This window comes from Ascaphus truei, chromosome 17 (assembly GCF_040206685.1).
Source record: "Ascaphus truei isolate aAscTru1 chromosome 17, aAscTru1.hap1, whole genome shotgun sequence".
NCBI lineage: Eukaryota > Metazoa > Chordata > Amphibia > Anura > Ascaphidae > Ascaphus > Ascaphus truei.
In genome coordinates, this window is record NC_134499.1 from 26,276,301 (window position 1) to 26,298,614 (window position 22,314).

General features: G+C 48.8%; 1 protein-coding gene across 4 annotated transcripts in view; it reads left to right on the forward strand.

Annotated features, from left to right (window-relative positions):
- The window catches only part of LOC142468160 (SRSF protein kinase 3-like), a 40,392-nt gene that overhangs the window by 6,760 nt on the left and 11,318 nt on the right, over nt 1–22,314 (forward strand). Inside the window, exons 1-3 of one of the 4 annotated variants that reach the window (XM_075574358.1) lie at nt 8,388–9,375; nt 14,128–14,200; nt 14,518–14,626. In XM_075574358.1, coding sequence (XP_075430473.1) covers nt 14,167–14,200; nt 14,518–14,626 — 143 coding nt within the window. In that variant the 5' untranslated portion in view covers nt 8,388–9,375; nt 14,128–14,166. Of the gene's footprint in view, nt 1–8,387; nt 9,376–14,127; nt 14,201–14,517; nt 14,627–22,314 lie in introns of those variants that run through there. The other 3 variants (XM_075574356.1, XM_075574357.1, XM_075574359.1) reach the window with 3 other exon arrangements.

Consider the following 22,314-nt stretch of genomic DNA (forward strand, 5'->3'; position numbering starts at 1 on the left):
CCACCCCTACCCCTGCCCTTCACCCCCCTCCCCTACCCCTGCCCTTCATCCCCCCCACCCTACCCCTGCCCTTCACCCCCCACCCCTACCCCTGCCCTTCACCCCCCACCCCTACCCCTCCCCTTCACCCCCCACCCCTACCCCTGCCCTTTCCCCCAACCCCTACCCCTGCCCTTCACCCCCCAACCCTACCCCTGCCCTTCACCCCCACCCCTATCCCTGCTCTTCCCCCCACCCCTACCCCTGCCCTTCACCCCCCACCCCTACCCCTGCCCTTCCCCCCCACCCCTACCCCTGCCCTTCACCCCCCACCCCTACCCCTGCCCTTCCCCCCACCCCTACCCCTGCCCTTCCCCCCCACCCCTACCCTTGCCCTTCCCCCCCACCCCTACCCCTGCCCTTCACCCCCACCCCTACCCTTCCCCCCCCATCCCTACCCCTGCCCTTCACCCCCCCACCACTACCCCTGCCCTTCACCCCCCACCCCTACCCCTGCCCTTCACCCCCCACCCCTACCCCTGCCCTTCACCCCCCATCCCTACCCCTGCCCTTCACCCCCCACCCCTACCACTGCCCTTCACCCCCCACCCCTACCCCTGCACTTCACCCCCCCTACCCCTGCCCTTCACCCTCCCCCACGCCTGCTCTTCACCCCCCCCACGCCTGCCCTTCACCCCCCCCCCACGCCTGCCCTTCACACACACCCCCGCGCCTGCCCTTTTACTGACGCACGCACACAAACCCTGACAGGCGCACGCAGACACACCCTGACTGACGCACACAAACCCTGACTGGCGCACGCACACACCCTGACTGACGCACGCACACAAACCCTGACGGGCGCACGCACACAAACACTCTGACTGATGCACGCACACAAACACCCTGACTGACGCACGCACACACACACTGACTGACGCACACACACGTACTGACGCACGCACACACACACACTGACTGACGCACACACACACATGTACTGACGCACCCACACAACCCCTGACAGCCGCACGCACACACACCCTGACACACGCACACACACACACTGACTGACTGACACACACACACACACACTGACTGACACACACACACACACACACACTGACTGACACACACACACACACACACACACACACACACTGACTGACGCACACACACACACACACACACACACACAGACTAACTGACGCGCACACACACACACTGACTGACGCACACACACACACACACACAGACTAACTCACGCGCACACACACACTGACTGACACACACACTGACTGACGCGCACACGCGCACACACACACACTGACTGACACACACACACTGACTGACACACACACTGACTGACACACACTGACTGACACACACACACACACACACTGACTGACACACACACTGACTGACACGCACACGCACACACCCCCCCCCTACACACACAGTGACTGCCGCACGCACGCACGCACGCACACACTGACTGACGCGCACACAAACACTGACTGCCGCACACACGCACACACTGACTGAGGCGCACACGCACGCACACACTGACTGAGGCACACACACGCGCACACACTGACTGTGTGTGTGTGCGTCAGTCAGTCTGTGTGTGTTTGTGTTTCTGCGTCAGACTCACTGACGCGCGCGCACACACACACACAGTGACTGACTGACGCACACACAATGACTGACGCACACACACTGCATGAAGCTGTAAAGGGGGACAAACAGAGCTGTAAAGGAGAGAGGGGGGGGACTGGATTGATGTGAATGGGGGACAAACAGAGAGAGGGGGGAGGAGAGAGGAGAGAGAGAGGAGCGGGAACATTACATCCCGGGCATGTCTCATTTGCATGTCATTTCCCAGAATCCCTTGCTGCAGTGGAAGTGCTGTATGCTGGGTGATAATGGGGAAAGGTGGGGTTGCAGACCTGCCTAAGACATGCAGATGAGCATACAGCTATATTTGCATATTTGCTTTCCTGTGGAGGGTTTTTGTCACTTTTTTTACTCACCATAACTTAACTCAGTATTATGGTTTAGCCTATCCCATAAGCCTCTCTTGCATTCCCAGTAAAATCAACCCCACACTGATGAGACCCATCAAGGTCGAAACAGCTGTCTGTGGGTGGTTTTCTCGGCCTTTTGGCTAAGATCAAGTGTAGTGTCTGTCCTGTGAAGGATGGCACTGGTTGCATCACTTGGTCTGGTCATGGGCTGAGAAGGCGGATATGTAGCCCGGGCTATTTTTATCACGGCACCCCAGGAGTGGTTAACCTGGTGGAGTCAAGTGTTGCCACACGCACTTCGACTTTTGCACGGATAGAATTGCACACCCCTACATTTTCTGCACTGGCACCCCTTATTGCCTTCCGCTGAGGGGTTCGCCACTATTTTTTTACCCGCCAGGCTTCCGGGTCTGGCGTGCACTTGTGCACACCTTTTTTTGTCGTTTCGTCTGAGCACTTCCTGCACTGCATTGCACAGCGCACTGGAGCACTCGCACCATGGATTGTGTTTTTTTATTTTTGGGTTATCAGTCACCTAATTTTCTTCGGAGAATGCAAGACTGTGTGCTGGTCGGTGGTCGCCATTCCCTCGGGAGAAGACTGCGGTGGGCGAGTAGGTGTGAGCCGAAAGCCCTAAAGACTTGGACCCTCCTGCGGCGTCTGCTGCACTAGGAGGGAACAGGATGGACGTCGGATTCTTCGGATGACGACGTCGGTGTAACATCAGGACTTTTCCTGGCCCTCGTGGCTGAAGAGGACTGACCATGTCTTGGACTTGCAGCTCTCCGGAGCCTATAGTCACAAGTTTTGCGCACCTGGTCTCACTTGACCATGAGCACGGTTTTTAGAGGTGAAATCACTTTTTCACCACCCGGGCTACAAAAAAAAAAAAAAGTCTGTGGGTGGTTTTCTGGGTATGCACCTTAACCCTGGCTGTGCTCAAAGCTGTGACCATGCAGCAAGCTTAAGCATATAGGGAACCATGTTAAAAATGGTTATTGAGGGAAAAAGTGACACTGTGTGCTCATTTGCATGTCATTTCCCAGAATCCCTTGCTGCAGTGGAAGTGCTGTATGCTGGGTGATAATGGGGAAAGGTGGGGTTGCAGACCTGCCTAAGACATGCAGATGAGCATACAGCTATATTTGCATATATATATTGTGTTCCTCTCAAAAAGTTAGTTAGGGAGAGGGGGGGGGGGGGGTGATCTAATTCTATACATGTTTAATTCCAAATGGAAAAGACAAATACCAGGATTCTTTAAGACAGACCTAATCAGGACTGAATCCACCTGTATCCCGGCTCTTGTCGCCATCACACGTGTTACTAAAATAATGCACCTGGGTTTTACACAATAAGACGCTGTGAGTGGTTAATCTGTAAACCCTTATTTGTCACACTCGTTATATCCAGTGCTGGATGAACCACTCCCACTATTCATGGCAGGATTTTACAGCAACACAAAGGTTAAGTCTGGAGGAATAATTATTTGAATTAACCTACAGCAATAATCAGTTCACCACAAACATAGATTAGTTGCCTATTATATTCAGGCCTCATATTAAAGATTGAACAAATCATCCCATGTATCTGCAAAGTTCTGGCTTCACTACTTCTCATGCAATGCCTGTTAATGATGAGCACGTCAGCTATTCTGCGTCCACGCTAGCGCTGAGCGCCCGGCGCTTGCCGAGTTTAGTTCCTGCAATTTAAATTGTCCCGTCCCCACTCACGAAGTGCGCGGGCACACGTGCTCTCCCAAGCTTGGTTCTTGAGCAGACAAAAAAAACTGACTTTGAAGCGCGCTCAACTTGCCCGCAACGCCCCCCGTCCGCGCTTGCAAAATAGGCAGGACACCCGGCGCTCATGCTTAGAGAGTTGGTGACATCACTGCTATCAAGCATGAGAGCGGTCAGCGCCAGCGGGGCCGCCCACAGTGACCACTCCCCACCCCCGCCCTGGAATTCTGGCCCTGTCGCCCCTTATGACAACTTAATGGCAGGACCTTTGGATACAAGCCCTATCTCTATCTAGATGAAAATGTTAATTCACTGGTTGAAGATTCTGCAAAACATTGTGATGCACCCGCCCTGTGTTGAAGGGTATGACCTCTTTTGTGAAATTAATGAGTGTGAAACCCATTCAGTGAGTCAAAGCCCGACACCCTCCTCATTGTCTGGAAGGGGTGTAACAGGGGATGGAATTTGATGATGGCGATGATAGATTTTGGGGATGTTACTGAAAATTGAGTGTTGAAAGGGGATTATGTAAAACTCACTGTGCAGTTGCAGGTTTCAGCAGCAGTATTGTCTATGTTAACATCATTATATCATTAGACTATTTTTTCCTCTTTGTAGCTCTCACAATCATAATTTTGCACTTACTCCCCAAATTGTAATCCATTACCATTGTAATATTGCATTGTTGTATTTACCCCTCTACACATTTCTGGGGGAAGATCTCCCATTCTGTGTAAACCCATCTGGACTGTTTCAGATGCATGGATTATCACCCAGTGTGAAGCACTGCACACATACGTACATGGTTTGTAGCACAGACTATAAAAAGGAAGAATATGAAGAAAGTGTCAGTTCCTGTGCAGGTCTTTTATTGGATAGACGGTAAACATTTATAACACTATTTCCAGTCTACTCCAGGTAAAATCACTGCTAGATTCATCCAAAACACCATCATTTATTTTACAGCTTAATGCTGGAGCAAAGACTGTGTCTGCAGCTGAGAAAATCCTCCTTCCATCCTTGTCCTCCTTATACAGTACTTCATTCTCAGTTTCTCATCTTACTCCCTCCTTCTCATCTTTCCTCTGCATGCACTAACTTCTTTCCCATACTATCGGAGATCTGTTGGAGGCCAGTGTACCACATTTATTTATCCGTTATTGTATTGTATGTCTTTATTTATATAGCGCCATTAGTGTACATAGCGCTTCACAGTAGTAATACATGTGGTAATCAAATAAATAACAGATAATATAAATAACAGATCATGGGAATAAGTGCTTTAGACATAAAAGTAACATTTCGGAAGAGGAGTCCCTGCCCCGAGGAGCTTACATTCTAATTGGTAGGTAGGGAGAACGTACAGAGACAGGAGGAGGGAGTTCTGGTAAGTGCGTCTGCAGGGGGGCAAGCTTTATGTATCGGTGTTCAGAATATCCACAGTGCTATTCATATGCTTCTTTAAGCAAGTGTGTCTTAAGGTGGGTCTTAAAGGTGGATAGAGAGGTAATGTTCGTGACATTGAAGGCATGGTGGAAAGTAGGACAAAAGACAAAAGGTCAACACACTTCTTGAAAATACCATATCAGTCGTGGGTGAGAGTGTTAAGGTCATTAGCTGCATCAATTAGCCACAGGGCTGCCATCCATGAAAACCAGTTCAACATACTCCATTTTCCATTTGCTCCTAAATACTCTTTCATTTATACTTATTGGGGGGGGGGGGAAAGAAAACATTTTCAAACAAATTGACCAAATATTTGCCTTTTTGTTGCTGAACGTTGAAGAAAAGTACAATGCCAACAGTATTTAATGTACATTTCAGGGGGAGCAGCCTACAAGACAGCTTCTCTTAGAGCTTTCTAAAATTCATGACATTTTACAAAGTTTAATATTAAGTAAAACATCAGAGGAACATGACCTATTAGAAGGTGAGAATGTCTTATAATAGTGAGTTAAAATCCCGACGAAGCAGCAATACACAGTACTTAAATATATCCGTGCCTGCAAAGAGTTTGCATATGATATCATCTCACTACTCTCTGCAGCTTTACTATCTGCCCATGTTTCCACATAAAGGTTCTTCGCTGGTGGAGAGCGCCAGAAATCAGTCAGCAATATACTGTATGTTATTTTATACACATGCTGTGGGGAGAGACTATCATTACAATACATTATTCCCAAATATACTTTTGTTTCTGCCGCAGCTGTATCCGGAGCAGCTCGTGCGTGGGGATGGGCGAACTTTTCGTCGAAGTTCGAATCCGCCGCGAAATCGGCGTTTCTCCGCAAGTTCGACTGTTCCCAAATTCGTCTGAGTTCTCTCTGTTTTCTCAAAAATGTGACTGTGCGAAAATAACGCAAACCATGCGAGAATTAGATTAAGCGAAAGCTTGCTTAAAAGTAAAGCAAACTTTAATAAGATAGAAGCGCGAGAAAGTAAAAAAAATCTTAAGTTGCAGAGAAATAAAAAAAGAGCTAAATAGAAACATAGGCCGTTCTTATAGTTATGGCGACGGCGCACAGCGCCAAAGCACGTACCTGAAGTCCGTCACGGTTGCCCTTAGAGGGTGTGATTGCGACGGCGCTGCGTAGCGATGTGGAAACCAAAAGCACAGAAGACAAAGGATTTTGTGATACACAGTGATGGCCGCATCACGTGACTAGCGGCAAGCCAATCACATCTCCATCTTGCCTTTTGTGCCTTCCCCCCTGCTGACATCACCGCCCTTTGCCGCCAGCGAAATCGCACTACTCAAGTGTAACTTTCGCTATAGCGACGGTGGCGTGTGACGTCACGTGGTCGCTAGCAAGCAATGCAGTGCTCACTATATGCGCAGCCTTAGGCCTCGGATATAGTACAGGCACGCGTGTGCGCCATGGTGCACATGACGTCACGCGTGCTTGTACTAGAAGCGAGCCGTGGCCTGCAGGGTTGCGCGACAGGGGGTGTGGCGTGGACGTGTGTGTGGCGAGGTCCGCCCTCATTGGCTAAACCGCGCACGTGACCCGACTGTCGCCCGGCAAAATCAAAAAATTGTGTCTCGCCACGCATCGGCCGCCTCGTCGCTCTCGTGCACGCGCGCTCTATGGCCATGCGCATTGCCTTCCTGCCTTTTGTTTTCGACGCGAGCAACATCGCTCGTGCCGCAGCTCTTACTATGGCCACGGAATTGCATGCTTTCACGCGGGTTTCGAATTACAAAAGGTTCAAACAAACTTTCGTGGGTTTGTGAAGACATAGAAATGTTTGTCTGAAAGTTCTTGGGCTGAACTTTGACACAGTCACAACTGATGCTACTGAGGAGACAGTATAATCATTCCCATAGCTCACAAGTTAAAAATTCACTTACAGTATACTTAATATTTTTATTTTTTTAAGAGGGTAGTCCCATGAAAGGTAATGTGCCTTTTTGCTATTTAATCAAGATAATTTTGTTTAAAAAAACAAAAAAAAATTCTGTACGCATTTCTTTTCATATAAGATAATGCAATGTGCAATGAGAAGGAATGGATCATTAGAAAATAGATGAGAATGCATTGATGCACAAGCAAAAGAAAGTAGATAATACAATGCTGAAAGAACGTACAACACTAATATATAAATATCTAGCTGGAAAATACAATTGTCTGCCATTTTTGTCTAGCACAGGGTTATGTATAGGACATGCTATGTCAGTTTCTGTCCACACCTCCTTGATGGATGGCACGACCATAAACTCTCCCAAGTCTGTCCTATAGAATCTCACTGGCATGACACCAACAGATATTATTGTCACTCTCACATGATGAAAATTAGCCTACAGGACAGTTGAACTTGTTTAAAGATTTCAACTGCCCTAAACCTCATGACTCCACTTAAAATCATTTAATCTTAACACAAATGCATGTCCTGTCAAGGTCTAAAGACACAAACTAGTGGGATTCTGGGGTTCTAGATCAGGGTGCTCAACGCCAGTCCTCAGACCCCCCAACAGGTCAGGTTTTCAGGATATCCCTGCTTCAGCACAAGTGGCTCAATCAGTGTCTCAGTCAAAGACTGAGCCGCTGATTGAGCCACCTGTGCTGATGCAGGCTCTTTGACTGAGCCACTGATTGAGCCACCTGTGCTGAAGCAGGGATATCTTTAAAACCTGACCTCTTGGGGGGTCTTGAGGACTGGATTTGAACACAAAAACTGCGATATAATGGACAAATTGTTCCTCAACTCTATGTGCTAGATCCGCAAAGCTCTGTTGAATCAGGGCAAATAACGGGACATCACCCAAGTCAGTAACGCACGTTATGTTCCCTGAGATTAATGTGTATGCACGGGGCTAATCATATGCAAAAACAACAGCTGCTATATATCTCATTAGCACAGGTTTAAGGTGGCATTACTGAAGCACTCTACTTCCAAGTTAATGGCGTTAAGTATGTCATAGCATAGCGTTCCTCCGTACCCTGAAAGAAACAGAAAGCAGAGCTGGTGGTTTGAGATGGGCACATTTTGGGGGTGGATTTGGAGCTGTAGTAGATCGGTCGGTTCCTTTGGTCCGCCGATCAATCTCAAAGAGAGTGGTTCGCATTTTGTGGATTTTTTTATTATTATTGTGAATACACTCCACTGATTTCACAACCCGCGGACTGAGCCACCTGTGCTGAAGCTGGGATATCCTGAAAATCTGACCTGTTGGGGCGGCTTGAGGACTGGAGTTGAGCACCACAGGACTAAGGCAGGGGTGCGCAAAATTTTTGCCCGGCGCCCCCCTGCCTGCTCTTCCCCATTGATCGCCCCCCCCACCACCATCACCTGTATCAAGCATCAAATGATGCTGCGGGGTCATGTGATATAACATCACATGACCTCACGACGTCATTTGACGCTGCGTTGCCATGGCGACACATCGCCCAAAGCTGTCTGAATCAAGGTAAGTGAGTTACAGAGGCCTTGGGGAAAAGCACAGGGCCCCTGCTACCTCTGTGCCCCCCCCCCAAAAAAAAAATCTTGCACCCCCCAGTTTGCACAACCCAGGACTGAGAAACCAATTTTCCTGCCTAATTACTTTTAAGCAAGACCACTTTTAAGATGTGGGAGCAGAGGAGGACACAGCCTTTGACCTCACAGTGGCCTGGTTGAAGTCCCTTATTTATTTTTAAATTTCATCATCATGGTGCAGAACAACTTGGACCCTCAAGAGGGGAAAGGGTTAAGAGAGCCTTAAGGGGTGACTGGGCAAGCAGCCAGTGCTCTTAGTCTTACAGCAGTGATTAAACGGATATGAAAGAGTTAAAACAGGTGCAATTATAAGACAGTAATTGGATCACCCCTCAGCTGTCCCATGCTTATGATATTCCCTTCCCCCCACCAATGCGGTTTCCGAAGGACCATCCAAACATGATTTGAAATTGATCCCACCTCCCTTTCCTAACCACATTCCTCCTCTGGTTCAGAGGAAACTACTCCACACTCTGCCCTCCTGTAAACCATCAGATACCTAATTCCAGCCTTGCCTTCTCTCAAGCTCTGGGGGACTTTGCTAAAGAAACGACGGGCCCATCTGCAAGATTCTACCAACAAGGCTTACATTTCCTTGGGGGTTGTACCAAGCCCGTGACTTAGAAACTGCGAGTCCTTTGAAGGCAAGTCTGGTAAGATTTGGAAGTTACTCTTATTTGTGTTTGTGAATTTGTCTTTTAGAATTATGTTCGGGTGATGACCAGTACAGATCTGTTGGATGGTCTTCAACCGATTGCTACTAGAGACGTCAAAGATGCATTGTGGAGCAGTGTCCAGTTCTCTGTGTTATGATTAGCTCATCCAGCACATACTGTATTGTACAGTAGTTTGCAAGGCGTTATCATTTTTTATCTATTTTACCAAAGCGCTGTTGAAAAGTGATAGAAATACCTCAAAGCAAAAGACACAAGATCTACACACATCCAAATTCACTAAATCCCAGCCCTTAATCATTTGTCACCTTTTCTGGTCAATTAGATCATGCTGCATAAAGCCTAAACATCTTTAACTTGTTCTAATATTTCATTTAAATTGGGGGTTTTGTTACATCATTTGGCCAAAGTATGATAAGTTTGGTCACCTCACCAAGCAAACACACACATTTCTAACTACTTATTCCATTCTTTTTTTTTTTTTTTTTACCATATCCTCTGAACTGAATTCTTCATGCTTCTCTTAATTGTTCCTTTGCTTATTCGTCACTCCAGGTTTTCATTTTCATATTTTAAATAGAAGTACATTTGAATGTTTTTTTTTTATACATTGGTTAGAATTTCCAATGCTAGCCATGTCCATTTTGTTGTGTTTAGAAAACATTGTACAAAGTAATATATCAGGACTTTATTTTCATCATCAAATTCTCCCAAACACACTGATGCGATGTGAGTCATCAAGTCTCTCTGCTTCGAAAACATGTTTAAAAAACCCAGAATCCGAATTATCAAAGGAAAAGAATCCCTCGCGTAGATTGGAAGCTCTTTTTGTCAGGGACTAGTTATTCTTATGTTTACAGTACTAGCATGACATGCGCATGCGTGCGCGCGCACACACACAGGACACTCAGCTTGACCACCAGCAGCCAGGACACGCGGTGCGCAGGAAATGGAAAAATGTGTCCTGGCTGCTGGCGGTTAAGCTGAGTGTCCTGTGTGTGCGTGCGCTCACAAATTGTGGTGGTAGTCCAGGTGGGGGTTGCTGAAGGCGCGCTTCTTCATCTCTGCTACCCCTCCGAGCTGCATTATCTTCAGCCTCTTGGACATGCTCAGCCAAGAGGCTGAGGATGATGCAGCTCGGAGGGGAAGTGGAGAAGGATGAGCGCGCCTTCAGCAACCCACACCCGGACTACCCCCACAATTTGTGAGTGCGCACACACAGGACACTCGGCTTGGCCACCAGGACACATTTTTATATTTCCCACATGCCCTTGTGGCTGGCAGCCAAGCTTAGTGTCTTGTGTGTGCGCACACTCGCTCACACACACAAACAGCGGCGGCTTCCACCTGAGGGTAACCTGCGACTGGGGAGACTAAGAACATTTAAATATGGCAGTGAGGTGACCTGCAGCAATGGTGGCAACTGTAAAGTGACCTGCAGTGCAGCGGCGGTGAGTAGGGGCGTCACATCTTTTGTCTGCCCGGGGCACAATAAAGTCTCGGTCCGGCACTGGATGGTCTTAGCCACATTCTAATAGCTGGTCATTGCCAGAGCCACAGGAATTCAAGAAGTGAGATGTCGTCTGGTCACAGCCAACCACATTGTAGCAAGATCGAGCAGCCCTGTGCTCTGTGTGACACATTGTGTTAAAATTCAGGGGTAGTCCCACCAGCTTCGACCTACTGTACGTGTAACAATTACATGTGTGCTGATGATCTGAAGACTTTGAAAGTCTCAAGAGCCTGTCTCGGGTTGTATATTTGTTTCACACCAAAACCCGTTGATAGGCCCAGTATAGCTCTGCTGTTGGAAAGTTCTCTCATTTCAAAGGCAGGTCACACATGAAGTGTCCATGGCTGGGGTGTTGAAAGCAGGTTACAACAGTTTAACCCATTTATAGACTGGTGAAGAAAGCTCTTCATTATCTTTTCGAAGAGAGAACAATACACATTTCTTCTGGAACAAAAACAACCATGTGTGTTATTGTACACTTGCCTGTAAAAGGAACCAAAGCTTGCGTTTTGTAAACCTCACAAAGCCAAATACACTCACCATTTCTACCCCATCCTTCATCTGACAAATTTCAGTTCATACATAATACTTACAAGATTAAAAATCTGTCCCTCCCCTAGTAAGATTCTCTTTAGATTTAAAAATGAACTAATACATATCACCACATCCTGACTAAGCCATTACGTTTTGGAGGACGGTCACGGGCAAGAATAATTTTTGCCACTTCCTAAAAGTGGTTCTGTCCCATTACACTGAAGATCAACGTCATCCTCATCATCCTCATCAAAACTGCACCACACTCCAATATCATGTATACTGTACTATACACATGCTAATGTACTAGAGCACAATGCATTAGTGTCATTTGCTGTGGATTGCTAGCCACTTGAATAGTAATGGACAGTAGACAAGTCTAGAATGCTGTCTCTGAGCATTCCAATGCATACTGAGATTTTGTCCTTATCAGACAGGGTCACACAGCGTGTCTGCTCTTAAAAGCAGCAGTAAAAGGTTTATGCCATCAAGCTGGATTATTCATTTTCTTTTAGCATGTTGCTCATGAAACTGGCATACAGGTTCCCATCAGTTTCTTTCCTTCAGATCCCACCTGGGGTTGAGATACAGGCATGGGATTGGGGCTCATAGCCTCTACTTTCAGCATCTTGGCGTTTAACTGGTTCAAATGGAAATGAACAGACACAGCTGTGTCAGAAATAGTGTGGATTGAGGTGGAGCAGCAGAAGGGCAAACGTGCAAGGAAACAGCACTGTTATAAGCGATACGATTTCTAGTTGATAAATTTGGTGCAACAGTTTTGCACCAGATAAACTTTAATACATAAGAACCTATGTAATAGTTATGGTTTTAATAAAGTGTTAACATTCTCTCTCCACCTTTAAGGACCATCGTAAAACACACCACTTTAGTGAAGCATATGGGTAGTTCCGTTGTCTGATACTAGACATTTCATATGCACTGACCTTGGCCTCTTGCAGACGCACTTACCAGAATGCCCTCCTCCTGTCTCTGTAAGTTCTCCCCACTTACCTCTTAGATGATTGTAAGCTCTTTGAGGCAGGGACTCCTTTTTCTAATGTTACTTTTATGTTGAAGGGCTTATTCCGATTATATCCTATGTATTACTGCTGTGAAGTGCTATATACATGGATGGCGCTATATAAATAAAGATATACATACAGTACTTACATACATACATACATACTCTCAATTTTAAGTGTTGCTGAGCCTGCATTGTAAAGGTAACTGGATTTATATGAACACAGTTGGTCACATTAAGATTATACCATAAGATAAAATGTAACATTATTTAATATAAATAATAATATACGATAATCTGTAGAAAGTACCAGTATTAAACTCAACTGTTTTACATCATACATGGATTTGCAGAATACTAGATTGCCGAGTTGATCTCTTTGGATTACACATCATATTCTACGCTTAACCCAGAACAATCTGGGCAGCTTTACGTAATTTAAAGATAGGACAGGACAAATTGTTGTATTATTTAATAACATATGGATACACCCCAACAAGGATTGAATGGAGGTCTGAAACGGACCGTACCAGATAACCCCTTTAATGCGAGAGGGATTTATTGCTCTGTATTCTGTTTTGAGTTACAGGCCTTCCACACTGCAATGATTTCATCTTCTTGATCAAAGACAAAGGGAATTAACTGGGAAGAAACCGCCGCACTCTCCTTTGCATTTTCTACAAATTCTTCCCACATTATAAATCAAATAATCAACTTCATATCTACTACAAAACGACCCAGATGCAAAACTGTGACCAAAAATTCTCAATATGTTTGAACCCCGCAGCAATTCCATTCTCAGCACTGTGCAAACAAAACACTTTTCCTTGAACATGAGATACCACTCTAACCGGTTTATTCTATATAGCCGAAGTGGCCGGTCAGGCTGTTTCCAGCTGAAATTGACGGCAATGGAGAATTGTTGCCGAAAACAGTTGATTGGCCGCCTCAGCAGATATAGAATAAGCCCCTATATGTCCCAGATTCAGTAAAGGGTGCTAAAGTAAGGTGTGTTCAAATGTAGCACCATTTAGTGAATCTGGGCCTAAGACCTTAAATCAATATGCTCTGCATCCATTTCCGTGTGCTAGTAAAGATTCTGGTCCCATTCATTTAAATTGGGCTGATGTCTTCTCCAGTACTGGGTAGCGACTTCACGGTGTATTGAATAGGGATTTAATTGAGAGAGAAAAGGGATTAATTGAATTCTATTTTGAGGAACACAAATTAACACTGTGGTTTGTGTCAGAGCCACAATTTCAGACACGTTTAAATGTGCGTTTCTGTAAATGCCCACTAATCCATCTGAAGAACGGTAATGACCAGCATGAAACAATTCCCTCCTAACTTGCCTTCAGTCAAAACCCAGGGCTGTACAGCTGGGCCATCTTCCAGCACAAGAGGGACACGCAGCTCAGCTTGGCATTAGTACCTGCTCCATTAGCACTGCCCCTATTTTAACATCTGAGCATCCCAAAGCCAGGATGAAATGCCAGACCCTTTATGCAGTCTTGGCACATTTCTCCGTTGTCAAGGACCTGAGAGCAGGGTGAGAGGGTTCTCAAGGACAGGAGGAGTGCAGCTCAAGGCAGAGATAGTGAAGGAAAGTTAATAGAAGATAATGCATTCATAATGACTACTGGTGGCTGGTTTATTTCAGGGACACGATTTCTGCTTAAGGACAAGCTGATACTTCACTATGATAGATGAGGACCCTGCTGAATACTGCCCAGGTGAGTATAAGACAGAGGTATCTTATTATAACATATTTTATCTTTAACTGTTAATGCAATGACTTTATATATAATGTATAACCCTGGTCATTTAATGTAACCATGTATCTGTCATCGTAACTCTGTGCCCAGGACATACTTGAAAACGAGAGGTAACTCTCAATGTATTACTTCCTGGTAAAACATTTTATAAATAAATAAACCTTTGATTTTGTATTGGATATGGAGGCACAGCCAATGCTGGGAGTCAGCAGAGTTGAACTCACAAGTCTACCATTGACAGGGTTCACTTGTGCCTGCTTCTGCTTTCTTTATAGGAGGTTACCACCTCGTGAAAGCAAGAGAGATGCTTAATAGGAGATACCAAGTCATGCACAAGGTCGGCTGGGGTTACTTTTCCACAGTCTGGCTGTGTCGCGACGTACAGTAAGTATCCCTGATTTGAAATAACAAATACCGTAAACCAGTCGGATTTAGATGATTTAGTGAGAATCAGTAGCGGATTTCCCATTAGGCCTATTAAGCCTGGGCCTAGTGCGGCAAAATTTGGGGGCTGCAAAAATTTCTGCCCCCATATGCATTTGCCGCACTCTCGGGCCTATCGGGGCTAAAAGGAATGCACTTACATGTGTCCTGCCGCCTCCTTGGTGCCGTGCTCCTTCTCCTTTGGAATCTCAGCGTCAAATGACTACGCGGACGTCCCAACGTGACGTCACATGGCGTCACGGCGTTGCGTTACCATGGCAATGCAACGCCTTCCGCCATCACATTGAGGACGTCTGCAGCGTCATTTGACCAAAGGAGATGGAGGGCGGCACCAAGGAGGCGGCAGGACACATGTAAGTGAATAGTGAGAATAGACGAGGACACTATGTCCAAAGAAAGCCTCTATTCAATATGAAGCCGCCTTTCCCTGTGCTGCAGAAGATTTCCGACCCATTGCTATGAAAGGGACCCACACTCTGACCGCCATAGGGAAGATGGCTTCATAAAAGAGAACAGAAAAGTGTGAAAAAGTAAATTCCAGGAAACATTATTTCAGAGAGAGAGATAGAAGCCAATACTGGTGTCTTCCATCATTTTTCGATCTGAGGTTGAGCAACTACTTGGATAGGAAGAAAAACATGACCGAATCAGTCAAATGCCTGGTATTGTATCAGCTTCTTGCAGGATAATAAGAAATCTCCTCTGATGGCACCTGAACACACTATGCATTGTTAGTAGATGGTATTACTGAAATGTTTGTGTAACAAGCATTACCCGCTAAAGCTGCTTTTCTACTGACCTGTTTCTGTAAATCTATGTAACGGTCATATCACCCCACCCAATCGCATATACCGCGTGCGTGGAGGGAACATGCAATGTTACCAAGGGGTGCGTGGTGCAATACCTGTTGGCTCACAGAAGGCTGAGCATCCGCTAAGGGAACCTGGGGCAATGTATTACAATACTAATGATGCAGCGCCTCCACCTGCGATGGCTCCCACCAGAGGGGAAGTAGTTCCTCGCAGGACAATACACAATGACCACACAGACAGCTCTATATAACTATTAACTTTACTACATGCAGCAACTTATCACATTACATCTCAACACATGCGCCACGGCGGACGCTAACCACTCTAGGCGTCACGGCGGACGCTACCACCTCTAGGCGTCACGGCGGACGCTACCACCTCTAGGCGTCACGGCGGACGCTACCACCTCTAGGCGTCACGGCGGACGCTAACCTCCCGCAGAGTGACCCCACCCTGTGTCCAGTAACCCCCACCCAAATGTCTTGCACTCCCAAAATCATATACCAATGTCTGCATATGTATGTGTGACTGCGCAGCCACTATGTCTGGTGATAGGCCTGGTTGGTGCACGTGAGTTGCAGGTTACCTGCCCGGGCTCCAGCCACGGGTACCGCGATATCACCGGAGTTCCGCCCGATCCGACGTTGTCCTCCACACCGCGTTGGGTGAATTCCAGCGCGGATAATATCACCTTAGTCCCAGGGTCTTTGATAGTGTTCTGAGCCCAGAACCCACCTCGCAGGGCCGCACGGCTGTAGCACTGTGTCCCTGACTAAGCTACCAATAAATGGGTCAGTGTCCCTATCTAGGGCCTGTCCCTATACTCCACAAGCTATTAAGTGGCTCAGGACCTAACTGGGGGCCTGGGGGCTGCTGGCCTAAGGCAGAGGGTCACTGACTGCCTGTGTCACTGCAAAACCCCGCGAAAAGTATCTCTCCTTTCCCGGGCAAATCCCTCAGCCCTATTGGCTCCCTGGCGTCAGGTGTCTCTGCCCCTATGCACCCTGGGGGCTGGCCGTCTATCCTCACGCATGCGCGAGCTATCAGGGGCCTCCCGCGCTAGCTGGCATCCTGCGCATGCGCGAGCTAACTGTCATGGCGGCGCCCTGCTCCGCTAGCCGCCGGACCGGTGGCAACGCGATCGCGGCCTTAGCGACGGCCCGATCGCGTCCCCGGCAACCGGCCTGCTCGCCGCTCGCGTCCCCGGCAACCGCCCGACCCGCTTCCCTAGCAACCGGCCGCACAGCAACACCGCGCGCTCGCAACGGTGAAGGAGGAGGCGAGTGCGCAAGGGGGGGGGGACAAGGGAGGGGGCAAGTGCGCGAGGGTGACCTGGCTACATCCTCCCCCTGGTGAAACTCCAACGTCCCCGCTTGGACCACATAACTTACTACTATACACAACCGTTATATAATAAAAATGCATCTGGTACGAATACAACTTAGCACATTGCATCAACTTTAAACAAGGTTACACAATTCTGTGAGCATCACAATCACGGATTGGATTTTGCTCCAAGACCACTGCTGAGCCTCATACTGGGGTGCCCCCATTTGATCATAGGTTACCCGAGTTGGAGGGTACCTGGCCCTTTGGCTCCTACGGAGTTGTTCTTCAGCAACTCCCTCTGGGGAGTAATAAGTACAGTCCTGAGGCTCAGCCTCGTCCCTTGAGGGGAGAAATGTCTCTGAACAGTCTCTGTTAGGCACAAAGCACGGGCTCTGTGGATCCAAAGGCTGGCCTGTTGGTGCCACCTTAGTAGGCGTTGGCCTACGGGGCCCTTTACCCGTAGCTCCTCCGGGAGATGCCCCTTCTGTGGAATAGTCCCTTTGAGAGGGTCCCTCCATAGGGTCTTCAGGAGTTTCAGAGTGGGTCTCGTTATTTACAGTCTCTTGACCCACCTCTGATAGATCGGACTCACCGTTGAGCGGTGTGGCCTGTATTTCTTCTTCTTCGCCTCCCACTTGGGGAATAGGGAGAAGGTGATTACGATGCCACACCTTTACCCGGCCGTCTGTGTCTTTGATGCGATAGACCGGGAGGCCGGGCATCTGTGACTCTACCTCATATACGCCATCTCTCCATCGGTCTGCCAGTTTATGTTTTCCGGGGACTCCCAAATTACGAAGTAACACAGCGTCCCCAGGACGTAACTCTCGATATTTGACTTTATTGTCGTATCGTCTCTTATTGCCAGCATTCAGTTTAGCTGTAGACTTCTCAGCCTGTTGGTAAGCTTGCTGCAAACTGTCCTTTAGCCTTTGCACATACTGGAAATGGGTAGCATTGTGTATCCCATCCGTTGAGACTCGAAGACGCACATCTACGGGGAGTCTTGCCTCCCGCCCAAACATGAGGAAGTACGGGGAGAACCCAGTGGACTCATGGCGAGTACAGTTGTACGCGTGTACCAACGTTTCTACGTGACGACTCCATTCTGCTTTCTGCGTTCCCTTCAGAGTTCCAAGCATGTCCAACAGGGTCCTGTTGAATCGTTCAGGCAAAGCATCTCCTTCGGGGTGGTACGGAGTCGTCCGGGACTTGGCGACGTTCAGCATTTTAAGTAATTCTCGGATCAGAGTACTCTCAAAATCTCGCCCTTGGTCGGAGTGAAGTCGGTTTGGAAGACCGTAATGCATGAAGAACTTTTCCCATAGAACTTTCGCGACCGTGATAGCCTTCTGGTCTTTTGTGGGGAAGGCCTGTGCATATCGGGTGTAATGGTCCGTGATGACCAGCACGTTACCGATGCCTCGGCTATCGGGTTCGATACATAAAAAGTCCATACACACCAAGTCCATCGGACCAGAACTCTTAAGATGGGCCATGGGAGCTGCTCTGGTAGGCAACGTCTTGCGTTGAATGCACCGGGAACAACGGCGGCAGTGTTGTTCCACCGCTTCCCTCATCTTGGGCCAGAAGAACCGGTCTCGGACTAGCCCAAAAGTCTTCTCTACACCTAGGTGCCCGTGTTCATCGTGTAGGGACTTCAACACCAGGTATTGTAAGTTCTTGGGTAGGACTAGTTGTCTCCTATCCGGGTGATTATGATATTGCACCACCCGATAGAGCAAGCAGTTGTCCACTTCAAATTTGTCCCATTCTCGCATGAGTAAGGCCACCAAGTCATTGGGCGCACGTTTCAGAAGGGCTGGGTTCCTTTTTTCAACGGCGTGCCGGATGATGCTAGTGACCGGATCTCGAATTTGGTAGTCTACCAGATCTTTCCACCGGAACACCTTGTCGTGCGTGAGGTGCATCCCTTTTGGGTCGCAGTAGGCGGCGGGGACAGCCTGCGACTGGCATCCCAAAGAGTCGATCACTCGTAACTCGGAGAAGGCCACTTGGTCATTAACTATGGCTGCAGTTTTACACATAGCCCGCACTCCGGGGCCGGGAAGTTCTTCCCATTCCTCATCATCGGGGGTAGCGAGTAGTCCTGGTCTTCGGGAGAGGGCGTCCGCCCCAATATTCAATGGCCCCGGCTTATACTTCAAGGAGAAGCTGTAGTTACTGAGGGCGGCCTGCCATCGGTGGCCTGCTGCATCTAGTTTGGCCGACGTATTGATGTACGTGAGGGGGTTGTTATCCGTCCTTACCTCGAAGGTGACACCGTACAAGTAATCGTGGAGCTTCTCGGTGATCGCCCACTTGAGAGCCAGAAACTCCAACTTGTGGACGGGGTATCTCTGCTCACTGGGTGTCAAGCTTCGGCTGATGTAAGCTACCGGCCGCAGGCCCTCCGGGTGCTTCTGGTGCAGGACGGCGCCTAGTCCATTTAGACTAGCATCCACATGCAGGACGTAAGGCTGTTCGGGATCCGCATAAGCAAGTACAGGCGCTTCGGTCAGACACTTCTTCAGCTTCAGGAAGGCCTGCTCACACTCAGAGGTCCATTTGTCACCAAACGGTTGGCGGGCTGGTACAGCCTTCTTCCCGGTCTCGGAAGGGTATATCTTCAACAGATTGTTCAAGGGTTTAGCCTTGCTCGAGTACCCTTCCACGAAGCGGCGATAATACCCACAGAACCCCAGGAAGGATCGCAGCTCTGTGACGTTCTCTGGGCGAGGCCAGTTCACCACGGCCTCTACCTTGGCAGGGTCGGTGGCGATCCCTCTGGCGGACACGATGTGCCCCACGTAGGTCACCGAGGTATGGCAAAATCGGCACTTGTCTAGGGACAATTTCAACCCTTCGTTTCCCAGACGATCGATCACCTTAAACAACCGCTCTTCGTGCTCTTCCAGAGTCCTTCCGAAGACGATGATGTCGTCCAGGTACACCAGGCACTCCCGGGGAATCATGTCCCCGATTGTCTTTTCCATCAACCTTTGGAACGTAGCAGGCGCCCCACATATACCTTGGGGCATACGGGTGAATTGATAGAATCCCAGGGGGCAGACGAAAGCCGTTTTCTCCTGGTCTTCCGCCGTCATGGGCACCTGATAGTACCCTGATCGGAGGTCCAGCACGCTAAACCAGTGACTCCCATTCAGCGCATTCAGGATCTCTTCAATGCGCGGAAGGTTGTATTGATCTGGGATCGTGCGGTTGTTCAGTGTCCGATAGTCGATACACAGTCGTACGGACCCGTTCTTTTTCCGCACCACCACTATGGGCGACGCATAAGGTCCTCGTGATTCCGTCACAATCCCAGCGGTTTCCATGTCTTGGATGGCGTTCCTCACATCGTCCACATCCCGAGGGGCAAGGCGACGAGAACGTTCCCGGAACGGGGTGGCATCACTCATCCGAATGGTATGTTGGGCACTGCGGCTGCACCCCACATCCATCTCGCTCGTGGAGAACACATGTCGTCGTTGCATCAGCTGGGTGGTCAACTGTTTTTTCCACTCTGTGGACAGGGTCGATTCGCCGAAGTTGAAGTCCAGATCGACTATCCGCTCGTGCGCGGCCGCCGCCTTCACCTGAGGTGTGGCTCCCACCGGGCTGACCGGATATATGCATCCCAACTTCTGGTCGACATCAAACTCCATCGGAAAGGGGGAGAGATTCTGCACATATACGTGGGTTCGAATAGGGATCTTAGCCGTCCATTCCCTCACTTCGGGTAGTATTCTATACCCTCGCTGAACCTCTTCTTCTTCAGGTTCACTCTCCAGCGAGAACAGTTGGTCGTTCTGGTCTCGGTCGGGATAACAACACCAGACGGCCATCTTTTGCACTCCCCCTGGTAATATGGTCGTCAGTCCTCGTTGACGATTGTAGAGGTCCCCATGACGCTCCAATGCATACACCCGGTGGCATTCTTCTCGTAAGATGGGGTCTAGGAGCGAATCGGCCAGCGGCAACTCGTTGGTCTCTCTCAAGTAGGCTCGGATTATAGCTTGCACTATGTCTGCATTGGTTCCCAAGATGATTGGGTACTTGCAATGGTCTTGGGGCTCCGGGCATACCATGGCCGCTACCTGCATGGGGTGCTTCTTGCCGGTGTTCAGTTGGAGTATGTCCAGTTGGACCTTTACAATCCCATCGATGGGGTAGTCTTCATTACTTAACCCCCTAACCTTCATATGTTCGGCCGACCTTAGTGGGCAGTGTTGAAGGTGCTGATCATAAAACCTGCGATATATTATGGTTACTTGTGACCCTGTGTCCAATAGGGCCGAGGCGTATATCCCTTCTAGTACCACGGGCACGATGGCCGCAGGGCCCACTTGACTGCAAGCTTCACCGGATGGGGCGTCATCACTGGGGCCGGCGTCAGAAGGGGCATCCGGGGTTCCAGTTCCAGAATGAGTGAGTTCGAGGTCAGCTTCTGCCATTGGTACACTGCAGACCATAGATCGGGCTGATTTTCCTCTATCAGAAGGGTGTTCCTCAGGGTGAACTTCCTTTTCTGGGCAATTACGGATTACGTGGCCCTTCTTGCCGCAGTTATAGCATACCACTGGGCGGCTTTCCGGGCGACTCGTGGATGGGGAAGGTGGTCGGTCGGGGGGTCGTGGTTTGTACCCTTTGGACAAGGCAGTAGACTCTTCCTTCTTTTCCGTAGAGCCCTTTCCTTTGGAGGCAGAGGAGCTCTTAGGTGTAGCGGTGGAGTGTAGCATAACATGAGCCTCCTGTAGTTTCACTTGCCGCAGCAACTCGGTGAACTTGTAGGGGCCCCCGTCCATTATCTTGCTGCGGAGCATGTTGGCTATGGGGTGAGTGGGGCTTGATCCCCGCAGATACTGTTTATGGAGAGCTTCATCCATCCCCGATGCGGAGACCAGCTTACGATTGAGTAGGACCCCGAGGACCAGCTGTAGGCGGTGGATGAAAGCCGACAGGTCCTCTCCTTCCTTCTGATAAAGACGGAAGTACTTCGTCCAGAGCGCTCCTTCGTCTTCTGCTAGTCCGTACGCCTCCAACAGGAACGCCACCATTTCCAACGCTGTCAACTCTGGGTGTTGGTCCCTGTGGATGGTCAACATAGTAGATGCAGGGGGTCTGAGGCATTCCATAATACGCTGCCGCTTTACAGTGTCAGTGCACGACCACTCCTCTACTACTTTTACTGCATTCTCCCTCCACAGGTCTATTCCTTCTTCCCCCTGGGGTATTGGAAGTACTCCAGAGAAGGCCTTAAGCTTCCTATAACTTTGAGACTGGGATGCCACAGTGAGGGCTTCTACGAATTGGGGTAGCGTCACCCCCATTATGGAACCTTCGTTCGTTGCTCTCTCTCCGATAGGCCGAGAGTTTACCTCGCGGGGTACGGTGTCGGGTGGAGAGGGAGGACTGTCAGCCCAACTACTGGTGTCCGGGAGGCCGCTTGGGGTAAAGGAGACTTTGGGTTGGGGACGGTAAACC